The sequence below is a fragment of the Zootermopsis nevadensis genome, unplaced genomic scaffold, assembly GCF_977971745.1.
Source record: "Zootermopsis nevadensis isolate Lab colony 2312 unplaced genomic scaffold, Znev_1.0 Znev_ptg000007l, whole genome shotgun sequence".
Classification (NCBI taxonomy): Eukaryota; Metazoa; Arthropoda; class Insecta; order Blattodea; family Termopsidae; genus Zootermopsis; species Zootermopsis nevadensis.
The window spans coordinates 9,411,877-9,432,131 of record NW_028259139.1 but is presented as its reverse complement, the minus strand read 5'-3'; the positions used below and the strand labels follow the sequence as shown (position 1 = coordinate 9,432,131).

At 37.1% G+C, this 20,255-nt stretch overlaps 3 protein-coding genes and 1 long non-coding RNA gene across 6 annotated transcripts in view; 3 read left to right on the top strand and 1 right to left on the bottom strand.

Annotated features, from left to right (window-relative positions):
* Positions 1–126: 126 nt before the first annotated feature.
* Positions 127–1,553, bottom strand: LOC110829091 (uncharacterized). The gene is made up of 2 exons (XR_002542847.2): positions 1,208–1,553; positions 127–1,119 (listed from the first exon to the last, which is right to left on the bottom strand). It is a non-coding gene; the product is annotated as an uncharacterized LOC110829091 (long non-coding RNA).
* A 664-nt stretch (positions 1,554–2,217) lies between these two features.
* On the top strand, positions 2,218–5,040 carry LOC110829090 (protein lethal(2)essential for life). Its single transcript, XM_022062451.2, has 3 exons — positions 2,218–2,441; positions 3,009–3,218; positions 3,620–5,040. Exons 1-3 carry the CDS (start codon positions 2,439–2,441, stop codon positions 3,941–3,943), a joined length of 537 nt encoding a protein of 178 aa, XP_021918143.1. The 5' UTR covers positions 2,218–2,438; the 3' UTR covers positions 3,944–5,040.
* A 1,076-nt stretch (positions 5,041–6,116) lies between these two features.
* Positions 6,117–11,522, top strand: LOC110829087 (uncharacterized). The gene is made up of 4 exons (XM_022062432.2): positions 6,117–6,502; positions 8,202–8,470; positions 8,992–9,234; positions 9,916–11,522. The coding sequence occupies exons 1-4, from the start codon at positions 6,445–6,447 to the stop codon at positions 10,639–10,641; spliced, it is 1,296 nt and encodes a 431-aa protein (XP_021918124.1). The 5' UTR covers positions 6,117–6,444; the 3' UTR covers positions 10,642–11,522.
* Positions 11,523–13,009: 1,487 nt separating this feature from the next.
* LOC110829088 (Dpr-interacting protein beta) overlaps positions 13,010–20,255 on the top strand; it is a 281,343-nt gene continuing 274,097 nt past the window's right edge. For 2 of the 3 annotated variants that reach the window (XM_022062437.2, XM_022062435.2), the window contains exon 1: positions 13,011–14,035. The gene's annotated coding sequence lies outside the window, so the exon portion shown is untranslated. Of the gene's footprint in view, positions 14,036–20,255 lie in introns of all 3 variants that reach the window. The other variant, XM_087344207.1, reaches the window with a different exon arrangement.

Below are 20,255 nucleotides of genomic sequence, written 5' to 3'. Positions count from 1 at the left end.
CCCCTCCAATTCTGTGCTTCAACAGCTTTCCTAAGTTTCTTAGGTTGAGATCCAAAGCAACCCCGGAATCAAATACACCTCTTAATATGGTGTTCACCTACTGTAATAAGTTTGAACTTTGGAATCTTGAGTGATATCCTTTTATTGTGTCTTGTTTGTTTACATAACGAAGTACATTAAGTTTTTCTTTAATCAGGTTTCTTTAATTCTAGTGATGGGATGCAATGTTGAAACATTCTGCTTCAGCTGTAGGTCAGAAAAGTTGCTAAGAAGTGAAAGATATCCTTATTTTTATGGATCAATTTTTTTATACCATTTGGTATAGCAAACCACAGCATGTTTTTTTGGAACAAATGACATGAATTCTGAAATTTATAGCATTTGTGAGCATAATTTTTAATAAATCATTCAGTTTCTACTTGATTTTAAGGTTTATAAAATTTTTATTATCAATTCATCCTTTTAGCACAAAAACTTAAGGTTTCTCGTACTAAATAAACACTTCTGTGCATAGTCAGAAAAGGTTAACCTTTAGCTTATAAGAGACCCAAATGTTGAGCTCTTGCAAGATATTTAAATTACATTAAATGAGAGGCAGTCAGGGAAAAATTCAGACTAAAGACAAAAAGGTTTAAAATAATTAAATGCAGAATTGATTAATAGTTGTGACTACACTATAATTTCAGGAGCAAACAACAGTACATATTTTAATAGGAATTCCTAGTCTGCCAAACACAGTAAAGGATTGTAACATATTGGAGAACCTTCTTTTCAAAACTAATTTAATATTAAATTACTATTTTGTGCACATTTCACGTATGTCAACTTCAGTGCTTTTACTTGGTTACATTGTGTGGCTTCTTTAGGAGTTCGGTTTCTTTGATTCTTCTTGAAATAAATATTCTGCATAACCCTTTGCTTCTTCATATTTTCTTTTTTTTAAAACAGGTTTTATAACTTTGTGATATGTAAATAATATACCACAGGTAGCAACAAGTCCTGCAGCCATTAGTGTTACGGGATGACTGTTTACAAGGCTGAACAGTCCAGATCTTTTCATTTTGTGTATTTAAAGTTGCAATTTCCACAGACTTTATTTCACTCTTCTTCCACGGAGGTCTGGAATGAAAAATTATCTGAATCTCCAGAACTGCTAAGAAAGATTATTTCCACAGATATACATACAAATGTTAGCTCTTATTATTACCTTACACACTGGTACAGATTTAAAACTTCATATTTTACTTTGCTTCTGGTTTTTCAACAATTCTTTTACTCATTTGCTCTTTCCAGAATGGTTTCCAAATATAAACACCTCCGATCGTACCAAGAATCGTAGCAAATATTACATTCCCACTGGTCAAGGTTCTAGGACGGCGAATTCTCATTTCAGTTCGGCGTAATGTTATTCAGTATTTACATTCTCGTACCTTTAAAAACAGAACAGAAGTGAGGTTATGGTTTCATTTAATTTGTTTCTACCATCCTTGCAACTGCCCATGAGGTTTCATACATTGGTAATTAGGTTCACAGGATAACCAACATTATGGAAGTACGCGCGCTTTTGATTTGAGATGCTAGAGTACCAACATCTACAAGTGCTCAATTTATTCCGCATATTTTAATGAAAACTTAACGGTTCCAACACCAGAGAAAGACATCATGCTTCATTAATTAACTCCAGAATCACAAATCCCTTGCCCTTAATTTCACTCCAAAAGGCTGGCGTAAAACAATATAAATTTTTGTGCTTACATTTTAATATGAATATTTAACACAATTGGATAATGTACATTTCTGTTTGTATGTCGAGGTTTCGGTGGAACATTCTCCATCTTCAGGCTGAAAAATCATATTTATTGCTAAATTATTTTTCCCCCAAATTGAAACAAATTTTAGAATTCACATAACAAAACAGTGTAATTTATTAAGCCGGATAGTGTAGAACACCTACCCTCGTTACTGCAAACTTCAGTGAGCTGCTTCAAGGGCAAGAGTGACGATGTTTGGTCAAATTACCGAAACCAGTATTTAGCATCACAGTGGAACATTTGACCGCTTACTCAACCCATTCTATCAGCTTAAATTAAATACGTGAAAACTGGAACAAGTTTATAATTAGAGAAATAATACTGTTAATTGTTGTTAATTTTCATGTTTAAATTTGCCGCTCTACGTTGCACAACTACATCACGTCAGCTGTGAATTCAAGAATGACGTTTCTAGACGGCCGTAGAAACTTCGCAGTGGTTCTTGAGCAAGGTCGAAGCAGATATATAAGTGGGTGACGGCAGGTGCTACCGGTAATGCAAAGTTTTGTGTTTTTCATGTGATTTGACGTTTCTTCGTCGTCGGAAGTGCAAGAAACAAGCTGTTTTTCGTTAATACTGTTACCAGCAAAACAGACTCCCTGTTAAAATACTTCAAATCCACATTGAATGGTAAGTTATAAGTAAACACGCATGTTTTTTAAGAAGTTTGTTTTCGATAGTACTATTTTTATAAAAATTACTAATGTACGTAGGCTACGCTTGTTGAACGTAGTACTTGAAATTTGTGCTTATGAAATAATTTACGTCAGAGATTTCTTGTCAGTGTATAACGGAAAGGAAAAACAATCGAAATGTGCTGTATCGGAAAGGGGAGGGTTTAAAAAAGAGGCAATTTTAAATTCAAACTGTATTTTTAAGAAATATGAAAAGTGAATCCATATTTAATTTTGTTTATGAAACGTCACACACTATGTGGTTTAAAGAAGTAAAACTGGAGTTGCAGTGTAGAGTATAACATTGGTCATTTCTTGTAGAATTACAAGGATATTATTAAGAGTGAATATAGTGATAATTTACAAATTACCATGCTAGAAAGTTACTGTATAGAGGGCATGTGTTACTGCTGTCTGGTTGTAGTGTGTAATATGATTTGGGTTCAGTACCACAGATCTTTGAGGTTAGGTGTGTGTATTAGGTTACAACTTTAACTCATTTTTAATATTTATGTTTATACAGATGTCAGTAATCCCACTTATGATGGATGATATGCGACAGTTTCGTCATTCTCTGTTTGATCAGAATTTTGGACATGGAATATTGCATGGTCTCGCTCATGCAACACCACGACGTTCTGCTGTTGGACCATTGAATTTTGGATATTACCATCCTTTGCCCTATCAGAGAAATACTGTGTGTAAAATTGAGGATGATAAAGATTGTTTCAAGGTAAGATTTTAAATGATATGTTGGTGTGTACTGTGTTGTGTTCAGGATAAAAATCACTGAAGTCTTGTAGTTTACATACTGTCATTGATAAATGATTGGTGTGTTGTAGTGACTATGTAATAATTGGTTGTTTATTTCCCAGATGAATAACAAGTTACTTCAGATGCTCTTTGCTTGGGATTCAAGAAATAACCTTTATCATCTGAGAAAAGGGGATTTAATTTTGGGGTTGTTGGCATTTGGCATGTGGCCTTGTGTGTTTATACTAAGTTATGTCAGCCAGATCAAATGAGTGCACTTAATTTCAGTGGAATTATAACAAAAAAAGTATTTTAAGGTACATTATTATATGAATACTAATATTAAGGCTTGTTTCTGAAAATTATTATTATTCGTTATAGGTGAATTTGGATGTACAACAATTTTCTCCTGAGGAAATAACAGTGAAGATGGTGGATGACTTCATTGTAATTGAAGCAAAACATGAAGAGCGACAGGATGAACATGGCTTCATATCACGCCAGTTCCAGCGACGTTACAAATTGCCATCTGCAGTCAGGCTTGACACTCTAAAGTCAAACTTGTCTTCTGATGGCATTCTTACCGTCACAGCGTCTCTGAAGCCCATGCCTCTCCTGGCAGCCAGGGAACGTATAATCCCGATCGTACTAACAAATGCGCCGGCTGTGAGGGAACATGTTCATAAGGATGAGAAGAAGGAGTGAATGTCAGAATTTTTGAGTCGAATAAAGACCAGATTATTTTACTTTTTTCATTTCATGTATTTATCTTTATTAATGTTTTGTGTATTATTCATATAATTGATCTATTTTGTAAAGTTGATGTTATGCACATTGTATTTGAGGGTTTGATTTCTTCAGAACCCTGGTTTTGGAAACTTCTTGTATAATTTATGTTAACTTCTTGTCATCAGAAATGTCTTGACGTGTCATGGGGTTTGATGTTTCCTCTTATACAGAGTTGAGTCGGTAATTTTCCCTCGTGATGCAGCGAGAACAGAATAGTCGCTGTGCAGGATATGAGATTTTCATTATAGTTACAAATATTTCCTTTCGGGCGCTTACGCTGTGGAAGTGGGTCGTTTCGCCGAAGTCAGCCCTGATGGAGGATGTTGTCTGAGATGTCGGTGACATGGCCCATGGCTTCAGAAATAAATATCAATGACTCGCCATCAAAGCTGCTAACGAACATACATTTATGTTCACTCCGATAAATGCATAAAGTGATTGGAGCATTGATGGTCATTGTTTGTTAATTGGGAGACATTAATCAGCATTTATTGCGTTAATTTGTAGAGACTATTTTGAAACTTGTGATTATCACGTACAAGCTGTTCCAGAATAATGATATTTGTTGTACATGATACCAATAAAGTAAGATTAAATTTCCCATCATTTCCCTCCAATACAGTGAAGTGTCATTGTGGTTAACAAACATTTATGTAATAATTTGAAGTTGTATTTTAATGTATTTACTTATAATATATTTCTACATTGTGATTGAATAATCAACGGATGTGTGGTTCTGATCTGTTTGAGGAATTTGCGATGTTTTTGTAAATGCGGATAAGTTTTGGTGACTATGAGAAGGTCTGTTGTTCTGAATTTGATACAGCTTTTATTTTATAAATTAAGATCCATGAATGTTTAATTTCAGTTGTGTAAGAACTGATATTTTAATGGTGCTATACATTCAAGAAACTGTAAGACTGAACATGGTTAATATTATGGCGCATCAAATAAGACTGAAAAAAGACGAAGATTGGACATTGGGCTGATTGAAAATAAAACATTTGAAAGCAGCCTTTATATTTAACACACCTTATGATTCCTTACATGTCTGTTTCACCTGCCGATTGTTCCGATCCCTTCAATTGCTTAAATTTGTCTTAGTTCCCTCTAACCGTCTTGTTCAGGATCATTCTGTTCCATATCTGTTATTTGGATTTGATCACTTTTCTGTGTTCATCTTCTTTTTCGTCACTTTAACCCTCGGAATCATGAAGTCTATCCAGTTTTTAAACATTCAGTCCGTACCTCAAAGTAAACTCTGTCACCATTACTAAGATCAGTTGGTTAATGCTGTTTAGGGAAGTGGATTGCTGTTTATTTTGACAATCAACCAATGATTGATTCTTGGTTTATTTGCTAGCACTTTTCGGACTTTGTTTGTTTTGTATCATCAAACTTTAAGATTATTCTGAATTAAGAATTGCAAAGGTTGTAGAAGGAAGCAGTAGTTGTGTGTTTTAAGGTACTATACCAGCATTTATGTGGTGGGACTGAGGAAAACCATAAGGTATTAAGGTGTTCTTCGTGTACATCTTCATGATGAAAGTGAATTGTTGCGAAACAATGGGATTTAGAGCAAAAATGAACTTAGGTCATTGTTTTAATTTTTTGCCTAACAACTGTTTGGGATCACAGTTCAAGAACGGACTAGGATGCAACAAAGAACCTGGTTCACATTAGTGGAAGAACAACCCATGTGATGTGGCATGAAGAACTGGAATATGGGTGTCCTCCAAGAACACCTTTCCAATTTTTTTTTCGGGCCAAACTGTTCCATCTACATTCCAACATTCGGAAAATCGTCGTCAAATACGAACGAACCAGCTCTTCCGAGAAGCTGCCCTCTTTTGTGGTAATGTGAACTACACAATGTAAACAAATGTAAGAGTCCGGTTAAAATGAGAGCAGAGAGTATTGTATGAAGATTGCTTAAGACGATTTATTAACACTGTAATAAAAATTCTGGTTCAAATTTGAACCGCCTATGTATTATTGTAGTTCGTGATGTACTCATGAACAGGCCCCATCAGCCATATTAACTCACGTGACCCCAACATTTGGAGCAATGAATCCAGTATTGAGTGTTCATGGAGCTCCCCCACTAGCTTGTTGGCTAGGAAACCAGCGCTTTGCATGTCATCGCTGGTTTTTGATAACCTCTGTTGTAACTATGTGAACTTTAACCCTCAGCAGTTAAGAACATGGATTTGTGGGCTGACCGGGCCTGAATGCGGTATGGAATCTGGACATGTTAGTGTGTTTTGTTTGTTTGTGTGTTTTACAATGTTAAGCGTGTTAATGTGTTTGTAATGCTGCATCTACTGGATAGAAGGGCCAATACATTTCAGCGTTAATAATAAAGTGGCGTTACTCGTTTGTTGGAACTCGTGTGATAATTGAGAACTCTTATCAACATGGATGTGACGATGTATATTTTATGCTGTTTGTTAATTCTTACAGGAAGAAATATTGGTAAGTTACTGCAGTTGCAATTAATTTATGTCTTTCGGGATTGTTTTAGAAGTGTGGCTGTTGGGCATATATATATCTGAAAGTAAAATAATTTTACATTTTACCATGGAGTCTTATGACCTTGAATATAGAATCAGACATTAAATAGGAGACGGTACCTCTTTAGAAAATGGTGATCGGTTACTAATGCGTTTTTTGGGTGGGGTTTCACGATATTTGTGTCGTAATTTAAATGACGTATTGAAGAATATATTTGGTGATTTTATTTAACGACGCTTTATCAACTCTACACGTAATAAGTCTAATGGATTATGGTGAATGATGAAAGAAGTGGTCTTGACATATTTTAAGGTAACTCGGAACATTTTTTATGGGGAAAATATTGAAAAATCCTTAGATTTCCCATATTGGGGACGAGACTCAAACCCAGACTCTCCTGAATACGAAGCATGAGATTTAATCACTCAACAGCAATGTTTGGTTGTTTATACGTACATTATTTTACGACCAAGTTGGATGCAGTAACAAGTTTCGTTGCGTTTAGTTTAGCTCAATGTGCCTAATACTGTGTGTTCCTTCACAATACTGTCGCAAGGTTACGTAGTTCCTGTAGAGTCCGATGATATGGAAACTTGATCATTAATGGTAAGTGGGTAATGCTTTAGAAGAAACGGTTATGGCTTATCTGTCTGTATCGACGTCCATTTGGAGAGACGGAGGAAAACTACGAAAACCTTGTGGTATGGCAGAACAACACCACTGCATTCGTCTGGAGTGTCGGACAAACCAGCCGTGGCTGATCACAGCATAAGCCTGACAGTCGCTCAATAAAGTCTTCAATTTTTTCGAAATTCTTATTATGCTTACAATAATCCGCCATGGACCCTGTCCTCAGCCAGATGAATTCAGTAAGCTCCACAACCCATTTATTCAAGAACAATTTTAATATTACCCTCCTATGTACGTCTAGGTTTCCGAAATTGTATTTTTTCTTCAGGTTTTTGTCTAAATATATGCATCAATTTGTTGTTGACGTCATAGAAATTCGTTGAATCTGCACATGTTCTAAGTAGTAAAGCAAACTCTGTTTCGAGTATCTCTCAGTTGAAGCAATCAGCAGACAGATAGGCCTGCCGGCTATTTCGTTGTTGAACCATGTCCTTTATCAACGGAACAAAATAGATTCCTTCAGCCAAAGATTGTCGTGTGTGACGGAATGTACGCTAAGCAGTCACAAATAACTTTCGTCAGTCAGGGTATTAAGTTAAAATTGAACTGTGACCAGCTGAATCCTTGAGACATCGCTGAAAATTAATCTAATTGTGCATCGGTTTCTCCACAATGCGTCTTTACTACTACATTTGAGTTTTAGCCCTTTTTCAGCCTTGGCACTTACTAGAGAATTATATGCAGGTTTTTCGAACTTTGCCGATATTTGGTAAAGTTCCTTGGGTAGGATCAGCCCATTGCAAGGCTTTTACCTACGCAGGACAACACAACATAAGAAAACGCTGGCATAAATCCGTGTTTCGTGCGGGTCTTATGGAGTGATATTTATGACCATGTGTGTTTACTCGCTTTAGAATTACCCCGTTGTTTTTTGACGAGCAATGTACTTAGTAAAATAAAAAAGTATCCTTAAAGTTAGAATGATCCCGTAGATAAAATGTTACCATGGATTGATGCATCTCAATTTTAGTTTCTTCGACGAGCGAAGATGCAGAATCTTTGGGCAACCTAACTGCCCTAGGTGAACGCAAGTTGAGCGACCAGGTGAGAATGATCCTGGACCACTACAAGCAGGCAGATCCCGTGGGAATTCCCGGCGCACCAATTTCGGACCCAATGCCAATCCCAGACATGAAGCATTCCTTCACGTATGCTACAATGAACTTCAAGTCCGCTCACGTACACGGTCTAAGTCGGTTTCGAATCCAGCACATCAAGTCCGATCTAGCGGCAATGCAGGTTGGTAGTCCTGTTATGTGTTGTACCTTTGTCGTTGAACTTTAGACTCGACTCACAATCACGTTTAGATTGCATAGATGCAGAATGTTGTGGCCACAGGATGAAGAGGATATTTCGGGTAAAGAGGGACGAAATAACATCAAGAGGAATTAGATTGGCGGGGCATGTAGCACACATGGTGGAAATGAGAAATGGGCATAGAATTTTCTTTTTAACACCTAACGGAAAGAAAACATAGGAAGATATAGGAATACATGGGAGGATTATATTAAAATGGAAGGTTGAAGGGTGTGGATTGGGTTAATTTAGAGCAGGATAGAAGTTTTAATGGTCTAACACTTATAAAGGTTTATCGATATGATGTGATGTATAGCTAACGAATTAAAGAAGAATAATTGTTTCCGATATTACAAAATTTATTTATCTTTAATTTTTGCCACAATAATCCAGTTGCATGAATAAGTTAAAGGATGAAAATGAGGTAAGAACGCGGTGTGATACGATTTTTTTTCGGTTTTCAGTTGTCTGTGGGTTTGCGTATAGAGAAGCTGGAGGTCTTAGGAAACTACACGATGTCTTCATGGTTCAGTCGTTCCAACGGGCCCTTCAATGTCACTTTGTCTAACGTGTACATCGAAGGTTTTGCAAAGCTCGAAGTAGAACGCGGAGGCCAATTGCAAGCACAGAATATCGACATGGACATTTTATTCCAGGACATCGCCATGAACTTCGAGAACCTCGGTTTCTTAGGAAGTCTCTTCCAGGTCTGTACAATCATTGAAAGTTTTAAATTGTATGTGCTACGAACTAGATATCCCGTTTAAAATGCTCTAAATGTTTTAAATTGTTTTAAGTGTGTGGCAGATCTGTGGGAGATAGGAGTTGAAGGCGATTCGATTTTGTTGGCCCAGGACAGGTACCGGTGGAGGGCTTTGGTTAATTCTGTGATGAACATTCTGGTTCCCTAAACCATCTAGTTAGTTAGTTTGTTAAGTGTGCGGCAATGTTTGTGAAGAATGAGTCATAGAATATTTTTCATTTCTATTGTTACCGCGTAATGTTATTCTATTAAATTCTTTTTTTATTTGAAAAATATACGTATGTAGACTGATGTGAAATCTTTACCAATTACGTTTAGACATGTTTTATCCAACAAGTTTTTCTCTGTGGCGAATATTAACGAGAAAAGAGTGTTTCGTCATTACAAATTTAGTTTTATAGGATAATAGGATAATATTAAAGTGGTTATTAAGGAAAATGGGATGATAAGATGTGAAATGGGTTCAGAACAGGAGCCAATGGTAGACTGAACACGGTAATGAATCTTTGGGTTACACAGGGAATGTTTTGAATAGCTGAGCGAAGAAATCCCTTAGACATCCGAGAAAACACGTTTCTGGTTGCTTAAGAACGACTCTTATAACCGATGTGTTTCTCCTCTGCAGGGTATCATCAACTCAGTCGGAACGTTTCTCTTTGACAGCATCAAACCCTTCATTCTGACCGAGGTGAACACTAATATTCGTGGTGACGTGAACAAGCACATCCGGGCTTTGCCGCAGACATTTCCCAACTCCATCTCCCCACTTGACATGGCCCTAGCAGAGGGGAGGCGTCATGTGCGTGAGATGGGTTACGACCCCTATCACCTCCCGGATTACAACTACACTGCCGGAATATTCCGAATTGACCTCACCCATTCCTGGGCCTCGGGTATGTCTTCTTTCTACAGAGTCGGAAATGTGAGCGTGACGATGGAAGATAACATCGTATACGTAGGGGTTCACGTGGGAACGCAGAGGCTTGAAGGCAGGACTCTGTGGGAGGTGAATGTCGGAGGATTGGTTAGTCAGGCGGGATCTGCCATCTTCACCGTCGAGTATATCCATGCCAAGACAGAAGTAAGTCAGCCAATGGACACGAGGAAAAGACCCATCCTTAAAGACCTTGATTTCAAAGTTGGTAATATTCAAGTTCGCATGGATGGTGCTGGAACTTTGGATTATGTAATCGAATTTGTTGTAAATGTCTTGCCTAACTTGTTGCGTTATCAGATAGTGAATGCTGTGGAAGGACCTATCAAGACGCGTGTGCAGGATATCATGGACTCGATTGATGTCGAGGAGCTGATAGAACAGAAACTTCCAGATCTGGATAAAGTAAAACTCTAGCGATAGGAAAGGCGACCCTTCCGATATCTGGAGTGGACATATAGCCTGGAACAATTTTGTACTGAAATTTCAGTCAGTTATGTATGTAATGTATACGTATTATGTTACAATCAATTCTACCTGATTTACTATCAAATACTTTTGGGCTGTCGGAAGAGTAAAGATATATTTAGACTCGTAAAATGTCCCCTAAAAGTATAACAATATTTAATAAATATTATTTTACGATAGCCTTAATCCCTACCTACAAATTCCAATCGTGTGTCAGGATAGAATTTAGAAAATTTCTTCAATTGAAGGAGATTAAGGATCTTATTTTATTACTGCAACAGGGAGTACAGACTTTCCAACTGCCTTGGTCTAAGACCCTCGAAACAGAAAAGATTACAGGTTCCAAAATCGAGGTATGGACATTTATTTGTCCGCTTTCTTTTGTGATTCTTTATAATGGTGGAGGCCTGACTTTAATTTGATTCTATCATCAGTTTTGTGACGAATGTAGAGAATATGGCTGCCTTATGGGTAATAGCTCGGTGTAGTGTGTTAGAAATGTACCAGTGTTTCGGAGGTCCTTGCTGCCTCCATCATCAGGACGATAAATTTCGTGAATCTCAGCACTAGAGAAGGCCATAACTGAAGTCATGTTTAAACACTGAGCAGATGAAGAGTCACACAATTGGTGAATTTATCGATCATTTTCTATCCAACTGTCCAATAAGTTATTGAGAATATTAAGACAGTTGTCGCTGTGAATTTTGACATGATAGGAATGAACGAGTTGGTAGCCATTACGTCATAACTGACAATTCATAAAAAAACATTCTATCTTGTGAATATAACGGAACGACCATATAGTCAATAAATTCCCCATCTTTATGAGACCCGATGGTTTATTATTGTGTGCACAGTAGCCCGCCATTGGTCCTTATTCTGAACGAGATGAATCCAGTCCCAACGTTTGTTTCCCCAGCAAGATCTATAAAAGCCATTCCATTACATGTCAATGTTGGCACTTCCTGAAGTAGAGTTGTAACTCCTACTGATTCTCAAACTCGACACTAGATGGGAGTGAATGGTCGGCATCACGTCTCGGCCGTGCTTTACCCCCGGGAAAGTACCCCGGTACGCATTGGACAGGAGGCTGGTTTGACCCGAGAGCCGGTCTGGACTCAGAGGCTAGAAGGAAATCCTCGGCCTCTGTCGGGGATCGAAACCCGGTCGCTCAGCCCGTAGTCACTATACTGACAGCTGCCCGGCTCACTCGTCAAGATCTATATTAATTTAATACTGTTATCTACTCAAAAGTTTCAAATTTGTCTCTCTTCTTTAAGGTTTTCCGACCAAAATTCTGTAGATACATTTATTATCTCTCATGCGTGCTACATGACAAACCCAAAATTTCCTTGGTATGTAAGGCCTATGATGTTGAAAAAAACGTCATGAAAATAGTAGTTTTTTTATGTATGAGACGAAGTACAGTTTAATAAAAAATGACGATGATTTGGCGGTTATGAGAAACGCGCGTACACAACGCCGTATCAGGTTTTCCCAAATTGATTTCCTCATAAATTGGTGAGCGTCTAAACGTCTGTGCAACGCCACACCCCATCACTGGTTGGCTACTGCACCTGCTTCTCGGTTCTTTGATGAAATGTCGACACTGTTTGATCGAGTGCTCCCTTCAGGGTTGTCAGTACTGTTCTTTGTCTGTCCATTCATTGGTCCATCAATGTGTGTATGTTCAGGTTTTGCAAACATCCTGGTTATTCCCGGGCAACCTGAAACCGCCATGTTCCACAGTCAGGTCATTTATTTGTCTGTGACTGTTTATGTATATAAGAAAGAAAAATTTCATGTCGTGATGGGATATTGATTAAAGATTATCCATTATGTGGTGCGGACATTATTTATTTATTCGGCAACATAAAATAAATAAGAAACCAGATTTCAGTCATTACGAAATTTTATTCAAATCTAGCACTTTTTTTCACCCTGAAGAAAGTCGAGCATTGCACATTCAATGATATAAATTTGTTATATATTTTTATTTGTGTCACATTTAAAAGAGTGTCAATGTAGCCTCAATGTAATTTAGTATTGGGACTTGCCTGAAGTTGTGAGATAAAAGTTGCTTGAGAAATTAAGTTTTCATGAATGGTTCCGTAAAACATAAATTAAACCACAATATTAACTTTTGTTCCCAAAATTGTTAGAAAATTAAATAACATTGAGCTGCTATAAAAAAAATGGAAAATTAAAGGAAATTATATTTTTGCCGGTGTTTAATGATCTCTACGTGATATTAACTGGCTGTTTGTGCCAACATAAATCTTTCCCAGTACTGAACACATTTGTCATTGTAGGTCTATAGGCCTGTTTATCCGTATCTGAAACTTATTTATGATACTGATCATCAGAGTTTCAAAATTTAGACGAAACTGAACTCAGACTTGAAGAGTTTCTACTTCGCCATGTTGTTTCTTTACATGAAGACAATTTTAATTTTGCATATTCCTTCACATAAAGTTCACATGCAGACAGCAGTTTTGCCGTTTTCTTTGAATGTAACATACGACCACCATAATTTCATTTCTACTACAAATTATAAAATTCTACATTGCACTCGCTATTTGCGAAAAGCATAATTCGTTTATTTTTGAGCGATATTTTAGCCTTGATTCACACTAGAGACACACAAATATGAGGGACGCTATTTTACCTGTGGCCACGCTTACAGTAGATACTGCATACTTTACTAAGAATATGACAGCAGTTTTACTCAGTTCTGATACTTGACCGTTTTAATTGCATGAATTACGCAGCTTACTACTTTTAAACGACAATTTTGAAGTCACACAGTTAATCTGCACAGGTTAACTGATCGTGTGTAGGGTTCTTAACAGCGCTTGGCCTTACGAAGGTCATTACGATATCTTCGTTTTCCTCCCCTAACACAGACATGCAGTGGTGTATCGTTTGTGGAAGCCTTATCAGTGGGATGGTATGACAAATCAAGCAGTCAAATTACCTTCCCATCATTCGTTAGTCTCTGATTACCCATCAGTCAACGCTAGAAAGAAAAATGACTCACAACAGCGCCATTTCTCAAGCTCAGCGAGGCACGTGTTCGGTTATGTGTCGTGCTTGTACGATACGTTTGTAATTAAAACATGTTTTACTTTAGGTGAAGTGCCTCAAGTGAAATAACTCGTGCTTAACATACTCGTGTTTGTTGAAAGTGTGTTGCGAGAACGATTTCCGAAGTGTTTGAAATTGTAGAAAACAAATCCAGTCTTAAAACCGGATTTCGTGCGTGTGCCTGTTTAATGTGTACATTTTACTTCCGACCCAACAACAACGCCTGAAGCCATGACACCGAAGTTTCATGCAAAAGGTAAGTGATTACAACCAAAACAGTAACTTGTTACTTTACATTGTATTTGTTATAAAACCCCACGACAAGGTTGTCCAGACAGCAAGATCGAGGGTCATGCACTAGGGTTGTCCATGGATTAGGGCCGGTTAAAGTTTGTGAATTCCGGAATGACACCTTCATTCAGGCCACAACTTCCATTAAATATTCTTTTCAGTTTATTATTCGTCAGTCATTCTATCAACAGACGGTACATTATAGACTAGCCTGAGCTACTGCAGCGTCATTTAATAAACTACAAATAAAATCCGCGTGAAATTTCATGATTTTGGAAACAGTTTGTCTCGGATATGTGACGTTGTGTAGACAGATTTATTATATTAATATTATTTTTGCACTCTGGTCTGTTCAAGAGAAAAAAATAAGTTTATTTTACATTCCCATGGATTTTTGCTGATGAACTCGCAGAATTTGATCTTTCATGTATTAGAGAATTGTTTCTGGTACTCTAATATTCCATGTCTGAAATATCTGTAATTTTTATAAACGCCGTATGAAATTCATACACTTTGTCCAACCTCGAAAAACGTCCCTGTTTTCAAGAAATATATTAAAACAGGCTTTCTTCTTCAGCAGGGTTGGTTACATACGCTGTAGCATTTATATTTCATAACAACAAACATTATTTTGCATTCAAGCACCTGGTTAATCAACGCCGCACCGGAACAAATAAATTATGAAAACGAAATGATGTCGGATAAACCAGAATACGAGAACCGTGAAACAGGAAGACAGTTCTCCGAGTGTTTATATTGCGTTGGGAGTTGTGTTGTTTCTTATAGTCATAATGGATGGCCTTCTACTATTCCGTAGCGTGGAAACAGTATACGGCTTCATTAAAAACATTTTTCCCTTTGTTTTTACTCCATCCTTTTAGCCTAATTTCCTTATTATATAAGGACAAATATTTATTTATGAAACAAAGTGTCCTTTGATCAGATCTAAAGATTTAGACCGATTGATAGGTCAGTAATACCAACTTCTCAATCGTGCGAGTTTGCTTAATATTAAATTCAGCGACTGCCTTCTCGTAAAATATATAGTGGATGATTCTAATAGGCATGTATCATAATACCACATGCTAATACTGAGTAAAAAGTGTTCTTGGTAACCCAGTTTAAAGTCAGTACAAATTTCTTTTAATTACAGTTAACACTGAGAGGAGAAACTGATCCAATTTTTTTGAACATATCTGAGCACAGTTCTGTAACATGGCAGCTGAGTATTACTTTGCATATGGCACTAAGCCAAGTCTCTGTGTTTCAATCGAGGGTCAGATAGGTCAATCAGTCTCCTAGCTCATTAAATTTGCTCCAAGCAAAAATATTCGTGCGTGAGAGGAACGAACTTGTGGCTACACGCGCTCATCTCAGTGGTTCCAGTGGTCGTTAACAGATGGCAGCATAGAGATGTTTCGCCAGGCTACGTGATCTAGAAACTTGTCCAGATGGAAGTACTCTTGTTCAACTGCCAGTGATTATTTCCTTAAAATATAACAAATTGAATCCAGCACAAACGTTCATACAATGTTTTAAAAAGGTATATTTTTTATCCTCCCATACACATAAATTTTTTTCCGAGGGTCTGTTAGCTTCACATAATTTGTTTAAAATTGCGTGTGGATTTATTACATTCCTATCCGTGTTAAATGTCTGTCAATAACAGCCTCATCTTTGATTTAATCGCTCTAACAATACGTGAAGGCTAGACGTTAGGAAGCTCTTCAGTGTGTAATTTTCACAGCCTTCTGGTGGTAAATTCTCACTCAGTGTTAACATATGCAATGAATGGAATAGTGTTTACAAGGCGAGGAATAGAATTTTTAAAATTTGTTAAATTACTCATGTGAAAGGCAACCGATAAATAAAATGTTTCTGTGCGCTATATGTCAACTGTACACGCAACTAGAATTAAATTCTGTGTATAGAACAGACTGGAAGCTTGAATTTGGTTGAGTGTACTGTAATGTGGCATGAATTTTCACAGCTTTCCCACTTAATGGACCTGAAATTGATATGGTGATGGACAGAGCCTTCTGAATGTTCCATTGGGCCAGCAACCGCTGGTCTGTGTCTACCAATTACAGTGTTCTAGCTAGCTAGCCAGCCAGCCAGCGCAACACAAAAGTCCCAATGGGGCATGAACACCCCGTAAACCCGTTTATCCACATTACGTGTCAAATTGATCTAATTGTTCTTTAACTGTTATTGCACTGGGTCAGTTGACGTCTACTGGTTTACGCATCTGGTTAAAAACCGTGAACGTCTGGGCACGTGAAAGCAGGGTTAAAGCCTCGCCTTTTTAAATTGGTGAGACAATGTCTCTCGAAATAAAACTCAAATGTATTCACCACTCAACAAAATCCACAGTCTTTCAGTGTGTTGCATACACACACATTTTTATAGGGGATATTTTAAAAAGAATCCCCGATAAATTATTACGTAGCTCAATTATAAAAGTTTGTGACGATGGTGCGTTGTTGAAGTAAAATGTTTTCTGGATATTATCCATCGTCCAATACTAAATAACATCAATATAAACCACGATGTTTCGGAGATGGGAGTCTATCTGCGTCTTCAAGTAAAACCTACTCTGTTGGGCCCAATCGATAGAGCAAATCCCCGAGGTAGTTTGCGATTGGTTTTAAATGTGTTCAGACGTTTCAGTACCGTCACATTTAAACCACTTATTATGAATCATAGTATTCTCCTCTTTATCGCCGAAGAAAATATTGTTCGTCTTGTGCTGTATCGATTCACAGTTGAACTTTTAGTTTGTGTGTGAGCTTGCCATCCATCATGATTTAAGCATCAGGTAAAAGCTCGGACTTGGCGAACGCATAAACATTAGACTGTGCACGACTAAGGTATTAGCGACTTATAAACTCTCTGACATCATGTTCCATGGATCCAGGCTCGATAAAGTCTATTCCCGGAAATATTTAGTCCTTATAATTTATACGCTTAATAAATTTGTTTTCTCCCCAGTCGACAGATTTTAATTAAATCTTCATTCAGTTTCATGTTTAAAGAATAAATCGTTGTCCGTAAAACGTAAGTGTATTTATTTATTTATTTATGTCTTATTTAACAGCGTTTTTAATCGTTCAGATTATACAGCGTCGAATGTTTGGATGGTTAATAATTAATGAATTGGAAAAGAGATGGAAAGAAGCTGTCGTTTTATAATGTAAAGTGCTGTCCGGGTATATGTCTGGAACGGCTGAGGAAGACCATACAATTTCTTCAGGATACCCGGTGTTCATTTTTATTTGTTCGTTTGTGACGTTTAGGGAAGGTTTCTTTTTGAGAATTATAAACTAAAATATGGATAGAAAGTGTTGTCTTTCGTCATGATATTCACCTTTATGTGAAAGTAAAAAAATGATAATAAAGCCTTAAAACATATAGCAATGCTGCATAAAGACAAAAGAATAGATCTACTCAACTCGCGGACCCCTGGTTGATAAACATCGCTATAAAGGGTTAAGCCAGACATTATGCAGATTGGCTGTTCATTATAGTTGCTTTCGCCTTCGGTATAATATTGACACTGATAAGGCCTTTCCAGCAATACAGATAATGACGAATAAGCCTATGTCAGACATATATGATTAGTGGCGCTTTGTGGCTTCTTCTGAACTTATTTAAAAGTACGTGCTTTTCTTCAGTAGGATAATTTATTCCAAGATTTACCGCCATTAAATAAGAGAAATGTAGAAGAGTGTAATGTTTTTCATTCTCGTAAATACACCTTCTTTGTTTAGACTGTATGTCGTGTTTTGAAACTGTATTTTTTCAAATAAAGTATTTGTCAAATGAAACAGTTTCAGCGTAGACTATTAGATTTAGTTCAATCGTTAAACTGAATTTAAGACTTTTAATATCCATTTCTGTTTCTTGCATGACAGATAAATAACATTCAGAGACCTGTACCTGTGCGTTCTTAAATTAAAAGTCTTGTAAAATGAACACTCATTTTGCTCGCTATTAGAGAATATCCCGTATTTCTTCTCGTTCTTCTATTCTTTATCCATCTTTCTTGTCTCGTAAGTATAGTCGTCCTTTGCCCCTTATTTCTCTCTTTCTCTTCGTCTCTCTCAATTCGCTTCTCGTAAGCATTTTCCTACTAACTTCACACCTCTCACATCTCCATTAAGTCTGGTCATAAGCCAGTCGGAGCGACGGCCATTACTCCTGTAAGGAACCGAGGGGAGAATACAGGAATTAATTGAAAATCCTTCCCTTAAGACTGTGCAGCTCATGTAGCTATGCAGTAAAGCGCAGGACTTCACTACTGTTTGACACTGTGATTCTTTTCAAAAGGACCCGTCTTGCGCAGAATATAATATTTTCCATTTTTAACGTATCACGAAAGCATTTTATCTAACTACTGTCTTCTGAGTTGTAGCGTCGTGTAGCCAGGTAGAACCTATAAGACAGCCATCTTCGTACTCAACGCCTTGAAAACCTCAAATCTTACTTACGATATATTTTCTTCTTCTAAAATTGGATCAGATATTATTAATTCTGGCGCGTTCATCAGAATTTGAGAAGGGGTCAGTGACCTTTGATTAGGTGGGATGTCTGTCGCTTGTCTGCGTGGTTATGACGTCATACATCACGTGGTTGAGCGTTTGGCTAGGGATTCCCTACGCGGGAGTTCTCCAGGTAACCATGTAAACAAAATAACTAAGGTAGACTGGAAATTTTATGCCGAGTCACGTTTTTACACAAAACACGCGTACATCTTCCAGGAAAGAGGCCGTTATTGCTGTATTGTTTAATAAACATTAACGTCCATCAACAGACTGTAGTAAAACTACCAAATATCGCATTTAATTGAAATCCGTTTGTCTTATTTCAGTTGTTATGTGCGGGTAGACTACGTTCAGACATGGCGAAGGAAACAGAAACATTCCTGCAATTTTTAGTTGCAAACACGCCTTAAAATAACAAATAAATTTGTTGAATTTACATCAACAAACAGGTGCCTCTTGATGTAGAACTCTTTGGTCCAGATCATCCATCATTGTAAAATAGCCCGAACTGTTATAGCGCGTGACTGTGGGAGTAAATACGCCGGAACGTGAAGCTTGCAATTCACCTCGATCTAATGCCATTTTAAGGATAGACAAAGCTATAGTCCGCACTGTTTATATGCATGCATTGCATGATATACGCAGTGGAAATTTTGTACTTTGTTTTACAGAAGACTGAGGAAAAGTAGATGCTTCTTACTGTAGAACTCCACTTATTAGACCATTACCAGCACGAGTTCTTATAACGCCTGTAATCCTTGGTATGAATTAACTCCCGCGGGTGTCGTAGCGAGAAGATTTATCCGTGAGACTCTCCCCCCAACTCTAACCCTCTGTACTTCGCGTGCTGCACAGTTATAAGGAAGACGCGTACTGCACTGATAATGGTAACTGCAATTAATAGTAATCGCTGTGATACAATTCTCCTGTGGTGTTAGATATCAGAGGGTTTTATTGTAATGTTGTTACACCTGTTAACGCCAATTTTTATTTGTATATTTCGTTATGAACTATTCTAAATTGGAGAAAATTCCGTAATTAGTGTCTTCAAATTTGTGCGACTCATTATTATTATTAGGGTTATTCAGTTAATAACAGAAAAAGGCATGTGGACATCGAAGAATAATTTTCAAAAATTTAGTTGTAATATTTCACAGGAAGTCGTAGACTTATGAGTGAGTAGTGTTAAAATAGATCCTTGTGAAAAAGTGTTTGAAGCTGTGGATAATTTTTGGTGTTAGTGATTGACCTTTGGGTTCTACTGACAAAGAGCTGATTAGTTTAACATACTACATTATTGAAATGTTGTCTCCCTGATATTATTTAACCGCATTTTAAATTACTATAAAGTAAGGTCTAAATGTATTCAGAACGGACAGTAGCTGAAATCAGAAAATAGGTCCTATAGCCTATGGTCCACTGTTTCTATTCATACGTATTTTAAAATTGCACGAAACATCTTACACGCTAAAATATCACACAGAAAGCTTTTATATAGATTAGTTTGTACTTTTTTTATATTTTCTGAAAAAAAAACCCTGTTCTTGTTTTAAATCTCCAATGACTTCCTCCTTTGATGCCATTAAGTAGACATACTACCTACTTTTTAAATTGATTATATTAATTTTAAATGATTATGGT